The sequence below is a fragment of the Barbus barbus genome, assembly GCF_936440315.1.
Source record: "Barbus barbus genome assembly, chromosome: 31".
NCBI classification, from domain to species: Eukaryota; Metazoa; Chordata; class Actinopteri; order Cypriniformes; family Cyprinidae; genus Barbus; species Barbus barbus.
The window spans coordinates 26,292,593-26,317,704 of record NC_136759.1 but is presented as its reverse complement, the minus strand read 5'-3'; the positions used below and the strand labels follow the sequence as shown (position 1 = coordinate 26,317,704).

The following is a 25,112-nucleotide window of genomic DNA, read 5'->3' as shown; positions in this document are numbered from 1 at the left end:
TCTTGTGTTTGATGACAGAAATGAGTCGTCATATTTAATTTAATTTGACGATAAGGCATGTTAAGGGCATCAAGGTCGAGGTCTTCACGGGTCCAAAAATTCATAACCAAACCCCAAGAGACCCGTAAATCTGCTGCACGGAACTTACCCGGACCCGTATTTTATTTGAAAGTGGGACTCGAACCCGTGCAGACCCGAGAAATGCTTTTAATGTACTACCCGGACCCGACGCGGACCTGACCATTACTCGAAAGTCTACTTGCTGTCACGGTCGGTGACTGATGACTAATGCAACTTCGCATTTTTTTTTTTTTTTCTCGAGTCAACTTCGACTGTTGCGTTTAACCTACATAACTTTTTGTTGGTTGTAGAATCGGAGCAATTATTTTTTTGCACAAAAAAACCCGCACAGAACAAGAAGTGCTTTACACTACTGCGTGCGGTTTCGATAACATCTTCAGTTTTGTTTCAGCTTTTTTTTTTCTCACATCACTCATGAAGGAATCTATGATCGCTGTCCGCTTGCAGTACTACATTAACTCTGCCCGCGCTCTGCTTCTGGCGGCTGAGGTAACACGTGTTTTTTTTTTTTTTTCCTTTTCACCTTATTTCCCGCTCACATTTTTCTCATCCTAATTTTACAAACTTTAAGTTACGCATGCTGACTGACCCTGATCACTGGCGGGTGCGGTATTCTCCGATCGACTCGGGTATTACATACAATGTTAAACAGACCCAGGACCCGAAGTAATAGATTGGGACCCGACCCGGACCCGGCTGACCATTTAAAATAGACACGAACCCTTACGGGTCTCGGGTCCTCCATGAAGACCTCTAAAAGTACCTGTTTTGAAAACAACTGAAATACTTTAATGCTACTGAAAACGTACTGAAGTTATTCCTCAGCCGCATGCTATTTCCACTGATTTAGTCTCCCTGATTTGTGTGAACATTTGCCAATGTGTTGCACTTTTGCACAAGCTTCAATGGTAAACACATGGAGTTTAGGACTCATAAATCCCTATATTTTCTGGTGTCATCCAATCCGTCCTCTGCTAAATTCTCACACTTGCTGTCAAAAAAGAGAGGTTTTGGCTGCGTGACAGCACCAGAAACCCAACAATTTGCTAGCCACAACAATGGCGGGTCACAACCACTGAATCACTCCAAACACACTATCACTCCGAGCGCAGCGCAGTAAATGGCCGCTTGTTGATAGATGGTGAGGTTAGAAATTGTTTTGTATGCGTGCCTATATTTTCCCATGTTCTTGGCTGTGGGACCTCAGCCTGGATTTGTGCATGCCGTTGCCAATATTGGTCTACAGGCCTTAGTCGGAATGTCAGAAGTGTGTGGGAGTTGAGTAGAGTTCAGTTTCTACTGCATTCCCTCTCTCTCGCATTGTGAAATCATCTCATAATGTGCTCCTTTGTTGGGGTTCTTAGCCCATATGTGGTGCATAGAAGGAATTGTTGTGCGGTCCTAAAGTCAGTCACCTGCTTGAATGTTGTTTAAAATGGTTGGGAGTGAAGCCACACCATACGGTGAGCTGAGTCCACTGTAAGCTTCAGCAACAGTGGACTTTTGTGTTTCATGACAGTAAGCATTTTTAGTTGCGAAGGCAAGAAAAGCACAGGAGAGGATTTTACGGCTGAGATCCGCACTGAGGTGACTCAGGAGAGGAGTGTATTCCAAAAATAGCTTGCACAGTGTTTCTCAATTTTCAGGCTTTTTGCATTGAGCGCACAAACTTGTCTATCGTTCTCCTGTTGGATATGAAAAGATGTTTTGTTGAACAAGCGATCTTGTTCGATTTAGAGAAATAAACAATAGTGTCTGAGCCCAGAATTAACCCCTGCGTCCCATGTTCCCACGGGAGATTAACTGCATACTGATTTGAATGAAGCGTTCAGGGATGCATTTCAGGCACTTTGAGCAGAATCATAATAAACATTGATTACAAGCTTTTGGAACTATTTGAAATTGGAACTATTAGGATTTTTTAAGTGATTGCCTAATAAATGTATATATATTGATATATTTTTTTTTTCAATGTATATTATGCATATTTAAAAATCAGGTTTGCTTAATGAGATTTAGTTAAGTGCATCTCTTTATACTGCACTTTGTACAGCTTTTTGTGGCTCGTTTGAGATCAGCAATGCAGCGTTTTTTCTTTTTTTTCTTGTTTCTGACTGCATTCACATGGGGGAAGCTGGTCCTGGATCAGCACAACAGGACAAAAAAAAAAAACCTCAATCAGGATTTTCCCCACACAATCCTGCTGGGCCAAGCTATATGCCTGAAATCATTTAGTGGTCAATAGCATGGCTTATCTGAGCCATATGAGGCAGCTGTACTGTTGAGGGAGAGCCAGATGTTGAGAGAGAGAGAGATAGAGAGAGAGAGCAGGAAACAGCTCTGCATGCCACAGGAGTCGTCTTTGAAAACAGGAAGGCAACTTGTTCCCTGCTTATGGGCTGTTTCCTGTGGCAAGGGACTGGGGTGGGGGGGACTGTGGGCTTTGACATTTTACTGAGAAGGTGCATAACTGGAAATGACCATTTATGGATAGAGGAAGGTGGACTGGCCACTTGGCCACTGACGTTTTGGGAAAGTCGATACAAAATAGTTTCTGCACCATTTTTTTGTTTTGTTTGTTTTTAATCATTAATTGACAGTGACATGGCTCCTTTATAGTATGTTAATGCTTATGTCACCCTTGAAATGCCATTGCACTTGATAGAAAAATACCACATCAAGCATTTAAAAAGATGCATGAGCACACTTTTTAACAAAACATTAAGATGCAAAATATAATAAAGGGGTGGAAGAATTCAGCAACAACAGAAATAGTGTTTAGAATGAAGACAAACACAAAAAATACATCACTTTTTTTAGTTGATGTTCTTGCATCATTTGTTTGCAGATGCCATTTAATTTGATATTGTGTTAGTTTAGTAGTATTGTGTTAAAGTTTCCACTTTTTAAGACCACTGTGTTTCAGGGCAAGAGATCTGGGATGAATAACAGCACCTCTATTGTGCTTGTAATTTACAGTTCTGTGGTGCAATTTAGAGCCTGGTCAGCAGTAGATTTGGTTTATCGTCAAGTTCTCACTATTGAAAGACTGAACACAGCTGTTCCTGCAGCTTAACAGACTGACCTCTGCTGGCATGGCATGAGCCGTCGGTTGGAGCTTTAGTAGAGTAATCTGTTATACTTCCTATCAGGGTGCAGCTTAAAATATGATTTTCATTTCCCCTCCTACACGCTCAGACTGTCTCATCTAGCAGATTCTTTCTCCTCCTGTCTCCCATCTCTACTCTTCTGTACACGACTCAGTTACCAGAAGACTTCCCTAAGCCTAGCATCACCACTAATATCGCTCATATTTAGGGTTGGGGATTCAGGCAGACACTTCACTCTGAGAAAAAAGGGACAAAATCAGTCACTGAGATTGTGCCCTTTCAAAAGGTACACCTTTGTACCTTATTTACCACTAAAGGGTGCATTTTAATATATTAAATGTATATATTTGAACCTAAAGTGTATCATCCCTGTTTTTGATAGTGTTAATATTAGTCATTGTGCTCCTGACATGATTGATACCTTCAATCAACAGCTTAAGTGTGGTATTATTAGATTTTTGTATATTGGATGATAAAGCAGGTAAAGAAATCCTATGAACATACATTAAATATTTAGGGTCCATAAAAATGATGGACCAATTTATCCTTTATACTGTACAGTTAATCATCTGATATTTGGCCACTCTGAAATTGTCAGCATAAACCAATGCTTATATTTTATGTTTTCAGAATTTTTTAGAAAACAAGTATTAAATTCAGCAGATTTCTGTGTTGCTCATTTATTGTTATTAAATGCGATAATAATGCTAATTATATTATACATTGCATTGATATAACTCCCTTTACACGCATAATGCAGCTCAAATTGATAATATTGTTATTTTTTTATTATTATTAGGTAGGACATAATAACAATTAGTAATTCAATAGAATAACTAAAGAAATGTAAAATATATGACTCAAAATATGTGACTTTAAGCATAAGTAGCTCAAGCTGGGTTGCGTTTCCCAAAAGCATCATTAGCTTAAGTACATCGTAGACCCATTGAAACCAATGGAGCTACAATCAATCGTATAGGCTTCTCTCAAAATTTGATGATTTGATGATAAATTAGTATATGATAGATTGCTCTGAACTCTGTCTATATTAGAGGTTAAACGGAGCACAGTTGATCTGTGATTCGTACAGACCAGACCCCACTGTTCGGCACGCATGTTATTTCGAGATTAATTTGCCAATTTACACTATCAAGCAATTTTAAAGCACAAGACACGAAAGAGAACTCAATTCGTTAACCATGCACTGTTCTCACACACAGCCAAAGCGCGCACAAGTATAGAGACGTGTTTCAGACAGCGTGGAAATACTGAGGTGATTCCTCTTTCCCGTTTCCAGCATTTAAGATACATAGGCTACACATTAAATTGTCAAAAACCCTTCACGGTTCTTTAAAAAAAAAAAGAAATCTTGTTTCTTGCCCCCCCCCTGCAAGAATATTTCCAAAACATAACTGGTCCATGGTGTAAAAAAGGTTGAAGACCCCTGGGTTAAGTCATTCAGACCTTCAAAAACTAAAATAAATCTTAATATATTGTACTTATTGGACAACCAATGCAAATTAGTTAAGACGGATGTAATGTGGTGTATAATAAACAGAATGTAATCTGCATTGATCTCTAGATGCGTGTCGGCATGAGTCATTGAACAACTCATAGGGTATTGTTTGACTAACCATAGACTTACAATAGGACTCTTTTGACTTGTGCCAGTAAATAACCACCTAGCAACCACCCAGAACACCTTAGCAACTTATTATCAATATCCTAGTGACCTTAGTATAATTTCAGGAACTTTTGAAATGGGCAAATCGTGACTAAACGCACACAGCAGTACTGTATCTGCACTTCCTAGTAGGTAGGCCCACGTTTGATGTGGTTTTCACACATTTGTCAGAACCATCTCTGCGCTGGATAATGAGAGCGAAACAAGACTGCAGACGAGATTAAACTCTGTTCTCAAGCCTGCTGAGGTGCATTCAGGCAAATGAGCGTCAGTGTCGGATCTGCCACTAAATTAAACCTTTTCAGCCCGAGTGGAAGGATCCCGTGCTTGCCTGACAGATCACTGCAAGAGCATCAGTCGAGAAGAGCTCTGAGAGCTAGTGGGAGGTCTTTCTCTCGACCGCTCCTTCCTAATCTGGTTCGCAAAGCGAGCGAGAAAGAAGATGGTGGCTGTTGTGTGTTATAGAAACAATGAAATTAAACACCCAACTAGCACTCAAGGGCAGGAAATGCCCACTGAACCTGGAGAACAGAGGTCTTTTGTAGCAGCCATTGTGAAGGAGATACCATAGGGTTTTTGTTCAGCACAGCTCAGTCAAGCAGCCTGTACCACCCCCACCTCCCCAGCAGCATTTTCCAGCCAGTGGAGCAGCACATCGCCTATATTTCACATCAGTGCATCTCTTTTACCAAAGATACAAATCCATCATTAGGAGATTCAAGCGTTTATTGCTTTTGCACTTGCTTGATTTGGGTTACCTAGCTGAAATAATAATGATACTCAATTTCAAAGCTGTAGTAGTTATTGTATTCCAGCATTTTTATATATTCCCAAATCTCTCTGTCTTAATGCTTAAAGGTTCATAATGAAGAAAAAAACTAAATTCTTGAAAAAAAAACAAATCACTATGAAAAATATCACTATGATAAATATGATCAAAGAAGGCTCGGAAAATAAGCCTGCATTATTAATCCTTTTAATCTTTTATTTTAAAAAAATCACAAAAATCTAACCTTTCATTGAACTAAAACAATGGAAAATGAGGGAAAATCTCATTATGAAATAAATGTTTTTCTCAAATACAGATTGGACACAATTATTGGTACCCCTAGAAATTCTTATGAGTAAAATATCTCTGAAGTATATTCCCATTCATATTCACAACTTTGAGCACTCCAGGGTGATTATGAACATGAAATATACCAACCATAGCTTCCTGTTTCACAGAAATATAAATAGGAGGGACAACAAAGCCCAAGTTCCCTTAATCATCCATCACAATGTGAAAATACAAAGAATATATTACAAATGTGCAGCAAAAGATAATTGAGCTTCACAAACTAGTGAAGTGGCTTTAAGAAAAGAGCTAGAGCATTTCCACCATCAGGACAATAATTAAGAATTTCCAATCAACATAAAATGTTATGAAACTGCCTACAGACGTCTGTCTATATCGTCCTAATGCACGGTGAGGAGGAGAGTTTGAGTGGCTGGAGACCACAGCTGGAGAATTGCAGAAAATAGTTGAGTCTCGGGGTCAGAAAACCTTAAAAAAATTTTGTCAAACAGCCCCTACATCACCACATGTTGTTTGGGAGGGTTTCAAGAAAAATTATCTCCAAAAACAAATTCCAGCATATTCAGTTATCAGACATGACTGGAACTTCAAATGGGACTGGCTTCTATGCTCAGATGAAACTAAAAAATGAGCTTTTTAGCAGCAAACACTCAAGATGGGTTTGGTGCACACTGGGATAAAAAGTACCCCATGTGTACAATGAAATATACTGCTGTATTTGTGATGTTGTGGGCCTATATTTTCTGCTGGAGGTCCTGGACATCTTGTTTAGACACATGGCATCATGGATTCTATCAAATACCAACAGATAAAAAATCAATAAGTGACTGACTCTGTTAGAAATCTTATAATGGACCATGTTTGGATCTTCCAACCAGACAATAATCCAAACAAAAATCTTAAAAAAAATAAAATAAAAATGGGTCACTGAGCACAAAACCAAGCTTCTGCTGGCCATTCCAGTCCTCTGACCTGAACCCTGTAGAAAATGAGTGAGGTGAACTGAAGAGAAGAAGCACCGTCATGGAGCTGTGAATCTGGAGTGATTCTGGATGAAGGAATGGTCTCTGATCTCTTGTCAGGTGTTCTCTAACCTCATCAGGCATTATAGGAGAAAATTTAGAGCTGTTAAACTGGCAAATGGAGGTTTCAAAAGGAATTGAATAAAAGGGTGCCGTTAATTGTGGCCAGTGTTTATTAGAGAAAAACATTTATTTCATGATATTTTCCCCCATTGTAAATTCTTATTATCCAATGAAAGGTTAGATTTTTGTGGGGTTATTTTTAAAAAAATAAATGATCAAAAGGATTAACAATGCAGATTAATTTTCACAGCCTTCTTTTCAGAGCCTTCATATTTACCAAGGGTGCCAATAATTTTGGTCATGACTGTAGTTGTTTATATCTAGTTCAAATTCTATTCAGTAACTATATTCAGCAACTGCCCACTAAATTAAAGGCATGTGGTATGAAGAACAAAGTCAAGTGATGCAGTTAAAAAAAAGCCTTAACAGGAAGTGATATCATAAAGGACCTCTGCACACCCTCATGACTGTGTATCAAGGTCAACAAGTCTTTTAAAATATCAAGTCTTTTTATGACAATGAAAGGTTAGCGCAATATGTATATATGTACTGTATATACACTGAACAAAATTATAAACTCAACAATTTTGTTTTTGCCCCCATTTTTCATGAGCTGAACTCAAAGATCTAAGACTTTTTATATGTACACAAAAGGCCTATTTCTCTCAAATATTGTTAACAAATCTGTCTAAATCTGTGTTAGTGAGCACTTCTCCTTTGACGAGATAATCCATCCACCTCACAGGTGTGGCATATCGAGATGCTGATTAGACAGCATGATTATTGCACAGGTGTGCCTTAGGCTGGCCACAATAAAACGTCACTCTAAAATGTGCAATTTTATCACACAGCACAATGTCACAGATGTCGCAAGTTTTGAGGGAGCGTGCAATTGGCATGCTGACTGCAGGAATGTCCACCAGAGCTGTTGCCCGTGAATTGAATGTTCATTTCTCTACCATAAGCCGAGATCTCATCACATCCCTGTTACACACGCCCTAAAATGAACACTCGCCAAGCGCCAAATGCGAGTAAAAATCGGCGTTGGCGAGTAGATGTTACAGTGACAGTCGCCATTTGGCGGGTAAAACTTTTACGAAATATAACAATGCAATGTAGTGAGAACAACAGCCAGTTTTTAAAGAGATTCGCTGTTTCTGACACAAGCGAATAAAATAATATTTTCTGAAGACAAGATCGTCGTGATAATAGCTGTTCATAAGCGACAAGAGCGAATCAAATAAGATACAAACGGACTGATAAGGTCAGCGCAGTGTGATGGCCCGCTTGTCGGTTTTAATAACTTTTTCCTGAGAAGATATTACTGCTTCATTTCGGAAGATTACCTTTTTTCTTCTTTATTCTTCATAACCCGAGAATATGGCGACACATACCAAGTAGGCTATATTTTGAAAGGTTGCTTGCCTCATTTGGCTGTACACAGACGCAGCCGCTTTAGCGCACCAACAGACGAAAAGGAACACACAATTGCCAAAATACGCGGTTTTGGCAAGTTACCTCGTAAACGTAGTCTTTAATGACCGAAAAGAGTTTGGAAAAAATAGGATACGTGTCAGATCCGCGTCATGCGCATCAGGTTTAAAAGAGACAGTGCTGATTTTAAAGTAAAACCTGCTGAAGTCTGTCATTGATGTAAATCGATCAAAGAACAAAAGAAGTATAGAAATCACTAGACTGCTCTAGTCGCTGATTAACTTTTGTAGCTTAAATCTTTTTTTTTTTTTATAAAGATTAATCTGTATAGTTTATGCATATACAAATTATAGTTTATGTGAAGATTGTTTTAAAATCACGTCATATTTCAGAGCCTATTAAATGTTAAAAATAATGGCTTTCAGTTATATTGTAATGTTGAATGGCTATAATTAATAGGTAAAATTGATGGAAAATGCATTTAATAGAGACACCAGTAGCAGTATTTGTATTAATGCTTCATTAATAATAGGCTACTTTGTAAAAAAAAAGATGCCATTAAAAACCTATTTAAAGTATACTATCTTTGTTGTTTCTCCATTAATTTGGAGGTTCAATGTGAAATTACGACAATATAAATATGCGATTAATCATGATTAATTACAGAGAAAAATGTGATAATTTTTTTTTTAATTGATTGACAGACAGCACTGTTAACCTTTTTATAGATTTTAAATTTAATTTCTAATTTTATAGGTCCCCCAGAAAGAGATCAGGACGGCCCCGACCCCCTTCAAATTTTCAATTCGATAATCCTGCCCTCAAATGAAGCTAATTGAATTGCCCTGCTCTTCATTTGTTAACATGGGTGTGGAAAAAAAATATGCACCACATACACACTGCAAACGGAGTATGTGTGAAACAGGTGTAACACGATGGACTGCTCCGTTTGCTGAAAACATACAAAGGACAAGAATCTCAACGTTTTTAGTACAAAAAAAGATCAATCAATAAATATGTTTGTTGTTTTTTCTTGTATGTGTACATATATATATGTATATGTATATATGTTTGGTTCAATATGACACAGTGGAGTCACAGTTCGGTACGTTTTCGATATGGGGGCGGGGTAATTACGTCACAATCTTGGAAATATTTCAGTTTTAAACCATGAACGTGCAAAAGTTGTGCAAGATTTATGCCAGTGAATGTCTTAATCTCAGTCAATTCACTATGCAGAAACAGCTGCTTTTGCAACGCTTGCCCTGTGTGCCCGTCCGCTACACCACTGGTGCAACACGTTGCCTGCTATGTCGTTTAGGCTGTCTTGTGGAGCGCAGTGGCACTGAGAAAACTATATTTCACACACTTTAAGCTCTTATATTTTCCAAATGTAATAGGATTAGTCCAACCGAAAGCCTCGTACCGTATGGATCAATACGTGTATCGTTATACCCCTTATATATATATATATATATATATATATATATATATACATATATATATGCACACACACAATTTATTTTAATTTTTTTCAGAAATAGTGAAGTGACTGTTGTTTTGTACATGTTTCATCAAGTCACAATGGTGACCTGATGCTTGGATATGTGGTTCAGTGCTGGAGGGATTTTTCATTGACTGTCCTTAGAGTTGAAGGTGAAGTAAAGATCGAGGGTGACAACAGTGTCATATCCAGGGCATGCAAAAAAAAATAAAAAATAATAATAATAAAAAAGCAGTACAGATATGGTCATTGAATGTGACGGCCTGTCATGTTTGATGGACTCCTTAGTGACTATAGTGTGTGTGTGAGTGTGGTTTTTGGGAGGCTGGTGCCATGACATTGTCTTGCTGTGGGGTCTTGGCATGTTAATGTTGTGTGCTTCTCTTGGTGGCTCTTAGAGAGCACCTCAGGTCACACACACTGCCTTTGTGTACCACAATTTTACATGATAACTTTACTTTCAGTAATTGGTATGGATTAAACTCAGATCTCAGCTTGCTGTGCTCTGTGAATGAACTAGTATTATAATGCATGCATGGATATGTTTCATACAAGTAAATAAAAATGATGTTAAGTATGGATTTATGGGAATACACATTTTCAGTATTATATTTTTAGTATTGATTACAGTAAATTGCGACTGTATTTCTCACAACTGTTTCATTTCTTATATTTACAAAGGTCATTTCTTGTTTTTGTTTCTTGTTTCGCAATCAAGACCCAGTTTAAGTTGCAGTTGTGAAATGTTAAGCCACAAATTGAAGATATAAGAAAGTAGCCTTGATGGACCATAATCCATCATTTTTCATAATTTTGTGAAATACTGCGTGCGGCATCAAAATCAGTCATTCAGAAAACATTTGATGGTTAATATATACAGTTATGTGGAGCATACAGTTATATGATTTCACTGTGGGTGGAGCTAGCCAGTTTAATTCAACAAAAATTGAAATAAAATAAAAATTACAACAGTACTTGGATACACCTGGATATATTTAAAAAGAGCACAATTTCATTAATGTTTCTAAACGCACTATAACAGGAGTATACTTTCAAAATACGCTATGTAATAATGTCAAATTAAAAGTTTTACTTGAAAAAACATTTTAAATCACAGTTTTAATGCTATTTTATCATTCATTTGAAATCCCATTCAATCCCATGCACAAAATGCAGACACTGAAGACAAGATGACAGCAAAAATGTTAAACTTTTCCTGAAATCATTGCCGTATTCCCAGAGCAGGCTAGTGCTGGGAACCCCAATGAGCCCTGCACACATTATTTGACAATTTCTTCTTTTCCACACTACGAATCTGTCAGGTGCAGAAAAAAAGAGATGCTGTGGACACACACATTGCTTTGTTGACTTGTAAATGCAGTCAGCTCAGCTCTGGATCTCTGGGTTCTTGCCGCAGAGGGTCTGCTGAAGTGGGCCGCCGTGCATTTGTGCGATTCAGCACAGCCGTCGACAGACAGGGGAAATGAGATGCTGTGAGTTACTGTTTAATAACACATGGCCCATAGTAAACATAATGGATACTTGACTTCTTCGAAGAGCCGTATGATCGTCCCTCTCCTTCTGTCTCTCTTGCTCTCCGTTTTTTCCTCCGAGGCTTCTGTGATGGAGCTGCATGCCTCTCATCTCTCTCCTCCTCTCCCTTTTTCATATGCTGCTGATCTTTCTATTCTTTTCCTCCCTTTTACTCTCCAGGGAACTGCCTCAATCTCTGAGAGAGAACGTTCTGCTCTTTTTGTGTGCCGCTGCAGGCATCTCTCTTATTTAGTATGCACACGTACATACATCAAATCGTTTTATCGTAGACATGAAATCACGTACACATACACAGACACCCACAAAGCAAAGCAGTGCTAGATCTGTATCATCCGCGCTTGTATCCGACAGTCTGTTAAAGGAATATTTGGCTCAAAAAAAGAAAATTCTGTCATTTTACTCACCCTCAACATGCTATGTTCTCTTTTTCCACAGAACTCAAAAGGAGAACATTTGTTTCCATGCAATTATAATGAACCTTGAAAAATATAAAATCATTTAATTTATGTGCTGTATCCCATATTTTATGATTTTTGAGAGGAATGGAGCAAAATGCTAATTACTTGACAACCATTCTAGCTTTTCTAAGTTCATGTGAAAAGAAGCAATGTCTTATTGGTGAAGTGGTTCACAAATATGGTGTGAACGATTCCTTCCCATTCCCAAATTTTATTTACACTCTTAAAGTAACAACTCCCCAATTTACAACTCCCCTAGAGTTAAACAGTTGAGTTTTACCGTTTTTTAATCCATTCAGCCGATCTCCGGGTCTGGCGGTAGCACTTTTAGCTTATCTTAGCATAGATCATTGAATTTAATTAGACCATTAGCATTTTTAGCATATTTAAAGCTTGACTCTTCTGTTATATCGTGCACTAAGACTGACGGAAAATGAAAAGTTGTGATTTTCTAGGCTGATATGACTAGGAACTATACTCTCGTTCTGGCGTAATAATCAAGGAACTTTGCTGCCGTACCATGAGTGCAGCAGGCGCAATGATATTACGTAGCACCTGAAAGTAGTCCTCAGCTATATCATAACTAGTTACCTACCTGGGGACTACTTTCAGGCGCTGCGGAATATCACTGCGCCTGCTGCACCCATAGTATGGCAGGAAAGTTCCTTGATTATTACGCTGGAGTAGTAATCAAGCTTTAAATAGGAAAATTATTGAAACTCTTTGGTCATTTTTGATGACTAAATGCTAATGGTCTAATCAGATTCAATGATATATGCTAAGCTAAAAGTGCCTCCGCCAGACCCGGAGATCGGCTGAATGGATTCAAAAATGGTAAAACTCAACTGTTTAACTCTCGGGGAGTTGTAAAATGAGCTTATTTCCAAAAAAAGTGGTGTTCCTTCAAAATAAAGGTTCTTTTTTTGGCATCTACGGTTCCATGAAAAACATTCATGGGACCTTTCTATCGCACAAAATGTTCTTTGTAGTGGATAAAACTTCTTTAGATTTTTCAAATGTTCTTTTTTTGGAACCTTATTTTTAAGAGTGTGGCCCTTTAAAATCAACAGTGGACATACAATCCCAGATGATTTGGAGTTCATATTGAACTCTTTGACTTTGGTATCTTGGCAAATCTGAGCACACCTCTCCAGAAATTCTGAAGAAGACGCATTACTTTTTCTCAAGAGAAAAACTGGACTTCATCAGAAATCTGAATTTGCTCTGTTTACTGTAGTTTCTACGATGCTGACTGAGATCATTTGATATATTAAAGAATTCTCATTTGTGATATTTCTTTTCTACAGGTTACAAGTAGGATAGTAATGATTGATGATGTTTCAACATAGTTTGGAGGACATGTTTGGTTCAAGACAATCTGTCAGAGCCATAAAATGATGGCAAGAACAGTGAGCTCCACTAGTAATTTCCACCATGGCAACTCAAACAGCATACAGACTTTAATAACAACAAAGACTGTGAATAAATGTTCTCTGTTCTCCTCCCTCATCACTCCTTCATCCTCATTCCCAGTGGAATGAAAACTTTTTTTTTCTTTCATATCTCTCTCTTAAAATGGGTTGTTGAGACTGTAGAGACAATGAAAGAACATTGAAAGTGATGCTAAAAAGACATACCTGTACGACGTCTGCACTATATTCCAAATCTTCTGAAGCCATACAAAAGCGTTTTACAAGGAACAGATCAGAAATATAAGTTGTTTGTCACTGAAACTCAATTTTGCCATTATCTATTTCATCAATGCGCATTTTAACACTTGCGTTTAATGCCAAACATGATTGGTTCTTACTTGTTTTGTAATTGAAGGTCAGTCATCTGTATATCATAAAGGGAATGATGTGTTTCATTAAGGTCATTTAAACACATTATAGAGGATGTAAAACAGACATCTGTTGAGATATTAATCAAAAACAAAGTGCAAACGATTGAGGAATTCCCATTGGACGCTGGTTATAAACTGCTTCCTTCTGGTCTGGTGGATTGTCTGAGATATTAAGCGGTGAGAATGCTGGCTAAAACACCCACTGATCTGATTACTTTAATTTTATTGGATTTCATGAGAACCATTTTTCTGTCCATTTGTGGACATGCCTGATTCTTTTTATCTAAATGCATTTAGTGTGGCATCAATGACACTGGTAGGAAATGTGAGCAGAACTAACATTTTTTTGCAATATCTGTCTGTAGTTTAATGAATCTGCATGCATTCCTGGTGTCGTGAAATTGCTTTAAAGTTTAATTAGGCCTAGACAATAACACAAAGTGTACTGCATGGTACTAGCAACGTCATAATGTCTTCAATTCCCTGAAAATGGATGAACTGATAAAGCATATTATCTAAAACATACTTCATTCTATATATACTTTAAATACAATGTGTATTGCTTTAGACTAAGCATCTGCCAAATGTGTAATGATTAACTAACGTTGGCATTGTTAGCACCATAATCTACAGCATGGTGTCTGTTACAGCATTCCATGTTTGGTCTTCTGTTGCGTCATTGTGTTTATTTATTTATTTGTATGAATCGCTTCTGCTAAGCAATGCATCTTCAAAATCAACATTTTTGTCATCTAATTTGTCATAAAAGAATATTTCACCCAAAAACGAAAATTTGTTAACTTATTCTCAGGCCATCCAAGCTGTAGGTGACTTTTTCTTTTTTTTTTTTTTTTTTTTTTTTTTTTTTTTTTTTTTTTAGTCGAACAGTAAAGAACATGTTTATCTGAAGCTGTGCTCCCTGGTGATTCATAAATGCAAGTCAGCAGCTGCCCATTTTTAAAAATAAGAAAAACGCATATCAAGGAACACAAATTGAAAGGGATAGTTCAACCAATAATGAAAATTCTGTCATTAATTACTCACCCTCATGTCGTTCCAAACCCGTGAGACCTCCGTTCATCTTCGGAGCTTCGGAGATATTTGTGATGGAATCTGAGAGCTCACAGACCCTCCCATAGACAGCAAGGGTCCTTACACGATCAAGGTCCAGAAAAGTACCAAGATGATCGACAAAGTAGTGTAATAAAATTGAAATCGAAAATGTGGAATAAAATCATCATTTTTGTTTTCTTTGCGCAAAAAGTATTCTCGTGCCTTCGTAAAACTACAGACTGGTCACATGGACTACTTTGTCGATCATCTTGGTACTTTTCTGGACCTTGATCGTGTAAGGACCCTTGCTGTCTATGGAGGATCAGAGAGCTCTCAGATTCCATCGAAAATATCTTAATTTGTGCTCCGAAGATGAACAGAGGTCTCACGAGTTTGGAACGACATGAGGGTGAGTAATTAATGACAGAATTTTCAATTTTGAGTGAACTATCCCTTTAATACCTGTGGCTCCTGACAATATATTGAGGTCTTATGAAGCAAAACGATCAGTCTCTGCAATAAACCAAATATTATTTACAGCTTTATTACCTGTAATCCAGAGCCTCAGGCAAACGGTCTGGAGTGATGTCTGGTTCTCAAACGAATCATTCTTTTGATCCAGTTATTTTTGGTGAACTAGATGAACCAGTTTTTCTAATCGGACTGAACTGTCTGAAACCGTTTGTGTCTCGAGCAGCACTGCAAGTTACTCTGATTCGAAATGAGCCCAAATAGCGGTGTATCTGATCCTATGAGAGAATCATTCAGCGCTGGAATGAATGAAGACTTTGAAGAGAAATAAAAATCAAATGAAAAATAACATCTAAAACAATTTTCACTAATCTTTTTTGTGATCCAACACTAATCAGAATTAATCATCTTAATATCAACAGTTATGAGCCATTGTCATCTGGCATTTGAATGTCACCGTGCTTGAATCATTGTGTGTAGGCTCACTAACTGAGGGAGCGATTAGCACACACAGGGACAAAAGCTGCTGGTCTAATAGGTTTTATCGTGTTTATCTCTGTGATAAGTGCTCTCTGCCTCTTTTCTTTTTTTATTTCCTCTCTCCCATCAGAGGCTGAATGTAATTAGTTCTCATGCACAGGTAGCAGGCAGTTGGGTCTATGAAACACGGGTTTCAAGGATTCAAATTCTCGCTTCTCTGCGATTGAAATTCCACCTCTCTGTGCTCTGCATCCCGTGTAACCGTATAAATATTATGTCTCCCTAGGAACACAATAGTGGTGTTTATTTTTATTTTATTTTTTTAATTTGGGCATGTTTTTTGCCTGGTTGGATTTGAGAGGGTTTCATATTCTCACAGGAGTGGATTACAATATGCCTGAAGGGTCTGTAGAATAGATTAAAGAGCAGAAGAGCGTAGACACTCTTACACAAAGATATTGAGTCTGTTTGTCAAACGGGCCGCAGCCGTCTCTTTAAATACAATCGATGGTCTAGTAGCAGTGAACACTTACAGATGTAAAATAATAAAGAAATGTTTCACATTCTGCACTTTTTCTAGGTCACTAGTAGTCTCAGCCTCAGACGTCACGCCCATGGAACATTGGCTAAACGTCTGATGCATATGGCACACTTTTCTGGAAACACTTCAAGAATGTCGAAGTCGTCATCTGACTGGTTAAATTAAACCGAATTTCCGGGAGACGCGAGTGTCGTGTTTATTTTTGGTCCGCCGGGAAACAAAGATGCCGAGGCGCCAAACCCCCTCACGAAAGAAGAAAGCCGTCGTGTTTATAAATGTGACGACGAACGCTTATCGGAACGCTGGATTTTCGAAAGTATGTGAAATATTTAAAGTTGGCGGCATAGAATCTTTAAAATATATCCGGGAGTTTCACTAGTTGTAGGAGTTGTTATTGTGGTGACATTTCCATGCCCCGAAACGTGACGTCAAACAACCAATCATAGTTCGTTTCATTTAGCATGTCGGTCAAACGGCCTCATGGGCGGGCCTTGGCCAATGAAAGCGGACATCTATTCCAGACCTTCAGCCGTCAGTCTAAAGGTCTGGCTACGCGAGACTAGGTCACTAGTAATTAAATTTGTGACATCCCTTTGAAAAAGTAGTACACTTTAGCATTTTTAAAAAAAAGAGTATTATTAGAAACTTATGGAAATAATACAATTGAAAAGAATGCACTTACGTTTGATCTACATGCAGTGTTTTCAGACATTTAAATCCATTTTATTTATAATTAAATTAAAATGTATTCTAGTTTGCTAAGTGGTTGTTTGGAGGTTCTGGGTGGTTTTTAGCAGATTGATGTGTGCTTCTGTGGTGTTTTGGGTGGTTCCTATAGTGTTTGATGTGTGGTTGGGTTAGGTTTAGGGCTCTGAAAGATTTTTAATGTATTGCTAAAGGGTGTTTTACCCTTGTTTTGTTTTAGAGTTAACTGAAATGTCCAATGCCTAATGGGTTTTTATTGTTTTAATCACATTACATGCTTGCTTTGCCTTTTGTCTACGGAAGTGATGCGTAATTAAATTGAGTGGAGTAAATTATTTTTTGAATTTAGTTTGTTTGTGAGAAAATGTAACAAAAATAACTAATGAAAGTGATGTGATATTAGTTGTTTTGCAAGAGGTCAGAACACGCTGAGCCTCAGTGTAATGCAGTATATTCAGTGACTCTTTCATATGTGTTCTTTGATGTATACACAGGCAGGCAGACACAAAGACAAATACACACAGAGCCGGGCCTGTAGGATGTGCCACAGGTCTGACAGCTGCTTCCAGGACTGTCACATCCTCTCGTTTTGATCACCCTTACTCTCTATCAATCGCGCTGAAAATCAGTGCTGCTCCTCTTGCTAGCAGCGCATGTGGCTAAGACCACACACACACACTGTCACCTCACAGGACAAGATTCCTGTATTTGGTCAGCAGCATCAGTGACAGCCGCACTCTGAGGCAGATAATAACAGATGTGCTTTACACCAATGCTTCTCAAGTGATGGGTCGTGGCCCAAAAATGGGTCAGGTCTGTTACGGCCGCAGACAGAGGGGAAAACAATGCTAAATGCTATTAATAAAATACAGCTAACCATTTAATCACACACACACACATGTAAGTGTGTGTGTGTTCATACTGGTCATACAGGTTTGGATCAACTTTATGGTTGAAGAATTTTAATTTTTTAATTTTGCAAAAATTTTAATGTTTCGCATTTTTTATTACATTTAAGGTAAGCAATTTTGGTGTGTTTGGTTCAGCATCGATGCTTATTGTAAATCTTAATCCTGAAGTGAACCAGAACCTCTGCGGCATACTATAATTCAGTGAGGATGGTGGCAACAGGGCAAAACCTTTGAAGAGCTGTCATAAAACATTTAAATTAATGGTCACGCTGGATTACTAACGCTTTATCAGCAGACATGCACATGGTGCTCGTTGCATGAAAGGTTTCTAGACTCCAGTTTGTAGCCATATACTGTACACTGTGATTATGTTTGAAAGCCCACATCTTTACAACAGAATCTGGTTGCTATTACTGAAGAGAATTCACTATAATACATTTTATTTTATCCACTTGCCTTTATAAAGACATGTAAAAGCTTTAAAGAAATCACAAGTGAAGTATTACTGATGTATTTTATTTTATTTTAATAAAACATGGAAATATTCTGAGCTTGGGTTAACCAGACCTTATTTCAGGTTCTTAACCAACCTTTTCTGTCCAATTGCGCTATTAATCTGATTATTAATGGGTTATTATTTTGCATTTGGGAGATATAAAATCGCAATTGTGTTTACTCTGAAACGGAAATGAGAAAAATATCGAAAAGCTTTAGCACTTAAGCTTTAAACCAACAGCTCATGATTTTTAGTGGCCTACTGTGAAATGGTTTATAGTCACTAATTTCCATTGTTCTTAAGATAGAGGATTCTTGTCTAATATGAGCGTGGCCAACAGCACACTTCCTTGTGCGCCCCAATGGAGTGATGTTACTTTACAATATTAATCTGCCATTGTGTTCGTTTGTCAGCAAGAGCAATGTCACGCGTGTGATGCCTTTAAGCCTTCGCACAGTTTGTGCTGAGAGCCGTTTCTTCTCCTCCCTCCAGGAGTCACTTTCAAAGTGATCCAGAGCTTCTGAGCTCATTAAAGCTTAATCAGAAAATCTATTTTCAGGTCACTTGTAGCTCTGTCAGGAGGATTTCCAATGAATAGAGGGCACTGTTTCTTTGCAGCCCCTCGCCAAAATGAACACGCTAGTATTATCAGACCGTCTCAAATGTGGTTGGCATACTGACAAGAAACATCAGGTTCCTCTCTGCCTTAATATGCTGCATCTGGTTGGTGGCAGTTATCTGTGTCACCATGTGAATATTTTATAAAAAATGTCTTATTTAATCTAGCGTGGGACTGTAAAAGGTAGTGATGCACATGGCTGTTACTGGGGTCTTCTTTTAAAACGGGACACAGTTCTTCACTGGCTAATGTTTGGCTTTGCCTTTGGGGTATTGAGAGATGCACAGAGAACATTGTTCCATTGTGTTTTATTTATAATTGTACAACACTCTTTCTTTATGAAATTTCAGCTTGGGAAATAATCGCCTGTTTACATGAAGAAAGGGACATGAAGAAAGATTCTGGAGTGTTGCAATACTGTTTCATCCACTAATATAAATAATGTTGGAGGAGGTGGCAAAGATTTTGTAAAAGCATAGAAAGATTCACTGATGTTGCATAAAATCCTGGCTGATTGTGAAGTGCTGTTCTGTGTTGTATCATTTTAGCAAGCATCAGTATTGCTCCTACTTATGGTTGAGTATTACATTTGCATGTAATCTATCCTGCACTGTGTGTGAATGATGAATGATAGCTCAGACTGTGTAGAGAAGTGTGCTATTACTTTGCTAAGCACTAGCCAACAAATAAAACAAGTGGAAAAAATATAGTGGTCCACCAGTATTGGTTATTCAATGGCTGACAACCCAATTTTGCATTACTATAAAAGCCTGCCTCTACCTACATTTTTGCAAAACTCCAATTCACTGCAGTTTCTAGCTGGAATAATAATACAACTCCAGCAACTTTTATTCCTTTTTACACAAATTATGATTACAAGGAGACATGATTCATTAATGAAGACTTATTTTCACATGGTTCCTTGCACAATACTATGTAATGACCTCAAAAAATTTTTACTATAGTGCATCACATAACCAGCTCGATAAATAAGACATATTGACATTGTAAACTTGCTATGTATCTCACCTGGTGCAGAAATGCACTTGCGATAAACTGGGAGATGCAAGTCACAACATACAGTAAAAGAGCAAATGTATTTTTTACCTCACGTTTGCTTTTGCTGTTGGTTAGGTTTAGTGTATGTGGTACATTATTTTCAAATGCAATAGAGCATTAATCTTTTTTGATGCCAGACATTTAGTTTCCGAACTGCCACAATACATACAACAACTAATGTTAATTCACATTCATCTGTTTTGGGGAAAATTTTATATGCTTTTAGCGCCACTCAATTTGAAAGTGATGTGAAATGTGCAAGAGACAACATTTATTTAGCAGTAAGCATAGTTTCATGTCATTATGACATGTGAACTTACATAGATTGTTATTATGCACAGTAAGCAAGATAACATGCAGTATAATCTATCATTCATTCCATTTAAATATATATCTCACTCTCTATATTTTTGCATGTCAACAATTAGCTGTGTTTTTGACGAGTGTGCACTTCGCATATGTGTAAATGTGAGGAAAACAACATGGTTCAATCAATGGGAGGTGAGACCATCTTAACCATAACTGTTTTTGAGGGGTCTTGGGGTGCACATAACGGCTTAAAAACCTAATAGGAACCACATAACAACACACAAGCGCTGACATACACACACACACACCCATTGATGTCCAGCCTAATTCATATCTCGCTCTATCCCTGTTAACTTGTTTGAACATACACAAGTGCATGTTATATGTTATCTGTAACCTGGTTGAGTCAGACAGTGGAAAAGCTATTTGATACTGATGTCAGCATGCCATTTATTGCTAATTTAAATATGATACTGGTTACTGAGACACAGAGATGGGAGTGGAGTGTGGAGAACTGTGATCACTCCCAGTCCCGAAGGCATAAAACATCCCAGCCCAGTAATATTTCCAGTTAATGGAAATGCCTCTGATTTGCCGCTACAGCGAAAACTGCACCACAGTCACCCGTCCCTGCGCTGATAATGAAGTCACTTCTCTCTCTCTGTAGGCAATAATGTCAGATGGTGTTTAAATAACTATGCATAACCATGTGCAGGCAATGCTGCTGCTACTTCATGATTATTCTGTCTGTTAAATTACATTAATCATGCTTCATCGTAAAACTGAAAATGTGCAGATGTTGGAGCAGTTTCTACCTGAACTGAAATTACTTTGTTGGTGTAACACAATGTAGTCCGGTTTATTTTTATATATGTGGATATTCCTTGTTACATTAGGCTACACCGGCATACTGTACAGTCAATTATTTTAGGGAGGTACATTTTAAAGTTACCTGATAAAACATTTTTAACACTAATATTGTATCTTTAAAATAAAAGTTCTATATACATGTATTGGTCTACATTCGCCTCTATACAGCTTTTTAAATGTTATTTATGAGTCATTGTTCAAGCACAATTTACATAAATTAAGACTTGAGGAACAAAGGGAACAGTTTTACACAAGGAAAATGTTGCTATCTTTACAGCAAGCCAACAGTGGGAAATGTAATTCATGCAAATGAGGGACACAGATAAAGCCTTCTTTTGTCTAACAACATCAATCTAATGGCTAAATTTATCCACACAGTTAATACCAGGTTTTGAGACAACAGTTTTTAGAAAAAAAATATGTTGTTAGGGAGCACAGGCCTGCTGCTAGTAAAACAGGTGGATTAGTGAAGATGGGGGGATATGCATGATATGATTAAGACTGGGTCTCATTAACTGTAGCAGTGTATGTGTGCATAAAACCTATGTGTGAAAGTTTCCACAGAAATTGATTTATCAGCAAGTTTGCAGATTGTAAAATTAGGTTAAGAAAAGAACCAACCAAGAAAGACAAATGTAGAAATCACTCGTGGTGGAATTAGAAACATGCATATACATTTTTTCTTAACACAACCCATAATTAACAGAATAACTAAGCGACCCCAAAATAAGTCTTTCCAAATAACAAAAAAGATCATAGCTGTGACAGGTGCTGCATAAAAATATAGCTGATCACACGTAGTCTAGGCTTCTATAAAAGTGGTTTATTGTGTTTCAGCTGGTTTTAAGATTGGCAGTCTTCGCTTTTCTCAGAGATCTTGCCATGCATGCTGTCAGGCCAAAAGCACATCTTTAGAGAGCAATGTGCCTGCAGGGAATGATGAATGGCTGTACAGAAGATGGTTTGTGCATGTTTTATGCAAATTACTATTACTAACTGTGGGCATGAGCTCCTTAATTTAAAATGAACTTAGATTTCAACAAATGTATGCATGTTAGCACCTGTTGTGAATCTGGCAACAAAAAAAAAAAAAATCCATGAGAACGCTCTATGTGCACAACTTGCATGGAATTATTAGAAAATTAAACCAAATGTCTAGCACATGCATTCTTAATAAGTTTGACCTATATGTGCAGACATTCCCCTATTAGGGCCATGTGGGAAATCATAAACTTTCTATATTAAATCTAATGTCTCGTTTTAAATTCAAAAATGGACATCTGAACAAAGCTAAAGAGTATATTCCAAAACTCTATCAATTTTCATAGAGATAAATCACCCACAGAACACATTTTTATACACTAATATTTAGAACTCCCATCATAGTTTTAATTGGTTTGAAACATCAAAGAGTATTTTAATAACAGTTCATTAATTAGATGGCGATGGTCTTGTTACATTATGTGCCCTTGTCTCCCAGTTGGGCAGAACATTAGTTAATTTTGTCTGTAGAAAGCTAGCGTAAGGCTTTTGAAGAATTCTTTTGATCAAATCTGTAGAGCAGTATCCCTTTAATTGTCAATCAAACAGTCTGCTTAGAATTTTTTTTCACCTGACTTGTAAAACAAGTTGAGATCAATAAAATGCCTCACTAACTTTACATTCTTTGCATTTTCAGCAGGGACTGCGGAGAAAGATTGAAGCACAGTCTCCTGGATATACATCCAAGCAGAATGGCCTCTCCTGTGGGGCGTCAGGGTCCGACTTTAAGCGCCTCCGCATGGATCCCAGCTCTTTTCGATCTGGTTCCTGTGCTTTGGCTTCAGGGCAGACTCAAAGATTGGTTGGTGATGCCACCCAAGGTAACATCCTTCGAAGAAAGGACACCTTCATGATGCCTCACGGAATCAGCAGTGATTTATTCAACATAACTCTAAGGGATATGAAGAAGGAACCAACTGAAATTCAGACCTGTGGCCAGTCGTCCACAGATCCTGCCATGTTGATGTTTGAATTCAAAGATGAAGTAAGTGGACAGATTGACCCAGAGCTCCAGGATTTGTTCGATGAGCTCACCAAGACCGTGCCATCACTCAATGATCTAGAGCTGGAGAAGATGCTAAAGCAAGATGATGACTTCGGCCTGGATCTTGGTCGACCCAGTTCAGCTGGGGCGGCTCCTCCTTGTATTCACCTGGATAAGCCGATCAAGACAGAGTACTCACCAGATTTTAGCCAGGCCACTGGAAGCTCTCCACAACTAAGATCAGCCTCTGCTGGACCTTCCTTCTCCATGGCCAACACAAGTTTATCCACCTCACCCATCACTTCAGGACACCATGTTCAGGTACCAACTGGCGGTCCCTCTCGAGGTCTTCCAGCATGGCCTGAGATGTCACATGCTGAGCAGCTAAAGCAAATGGCCGCGAACCAACAACAGCCCAACTCTATGCTCCACAACCACCAGCAGAGTCAAGCAGGAGGGGTTAGGAACTGGTCTACCGCCTTAGGTGTCCACCAAACTCCTGGCTCTTTCAGTCAGGAGACTCTTCCAGGTAATGCTTCCCTTTCTCAGCAGAGACTCAACGCTCAGAGTACTGGTCAGGCCAAAGGCATGTCAAACTGCTTTCTCAAACCCAATGAATTCAACCCAACCCATCACAGGGACACGAAGGTTCTCAGCACTAAGCCCCTGCTGCATTTCAGCCCTAAAGCACCACCTTCCACCATGAGCCAACAAATACCAATCATGGCTGCTCCACCAAACAAAACAACCATGCAACAGCAGCCATCTACAGCAGGCCAGGGCATGCGCTTTCAGAACTGCCAGCTGCAGCCACCCGCTTGCCTACAAACAAAGCCTCTAAGTCAAAGGCCTCCACTCATTCAACATGGTGCTGGAATCAGTTTCAAAATGGCACAGCAGAGACGGGTAAGACGATGTGTTTATGGTCCTTTTAACAGTTGCTGCTTGTCAAACTGTATGATGTGATCTTGGTTCAAAGCCGAAAGACACTAGGTCGCATTCCCTAATCATTAGGGGTGTAATAATTCACTTGTTTCCTTGTTGCATTGATTTACAATCTGCCGATGCATGCATTTTTCTTGAAACATGGATTGTTGAATTGCAAATCATTTGTTTCAGTCAAGAATCAATGTAAAATTCTAATAGTCGTATGAGTCTATACGCTTCAGTGAAGAATTGTTGAATATTTTAAAATATATAAACATAACGATCACTGACTATCACATGAGCAAATGTCAGCCCTTTCACAATAGCTTTATAGTCTTGAGTCAAATGCAGACAAACCATTGATGATTCATTGCATGGCCGTTTCCATTGAGATAAAACACTTGCATTGTGTGAACACCTCACTGCAGTAAACAGCTGTAAAGGGTTAGTTCACGCAAAAATGAAAATTCTGTCATTAATTACATACATGTTGTTCCAAACATGTAAGACCTCCATTCATCTTCGGAGCACAAACAAATATATATTTATGAAATCTGACAGATGTCTGTCCCTCCATAGACAGCAAGGGTACTACTACGGTCAAGGCATGCACAGAAACGTAGTAAGGAGGACATCATTAAAGTAATCCATGTGACATCAGTGGTTAAACAGCAATTTTAAGATGTTACAAAAATACTTTTTGTGCACAAAGAAAACAAAAATAATGACTTTATTCAATTATTTCTTCTCTTCTTTGACCTTTTGTTTTTCTTTTTCTAAGACAAATCAGAAGCTTTTACATAATTCTACAAAA

The 25,112-nt window shown here is 38.1% G+C and overlaps 1 protein-coding gene across 4 annotated transcripts in view; it reads left to right on the top strand.

Annotated features, from left to right (window-relative positions):
• LOC306850940 (mastermind-like protein 2) overlaps positions 1-25,112 on the top strand; it is a 66,996-nt gene that overhangs the window by 27,546 nt on the left and 14,338 nt on the right. For all 4 annotated transcript variants that reach the window (XM_079386919.1, XM_079386920.1, XM_079386917.1 and 1 more), the window contains exon 3: positions 23,024-24,277. In XM_079386919.1, coding sequence (XP_079243045.1) covers positions 23,024-24,277 — 1,254 coding nt within the window. The remainder of the gene's footprint in view (positions 1-23,023; positions 24,278-25,112) is intronic.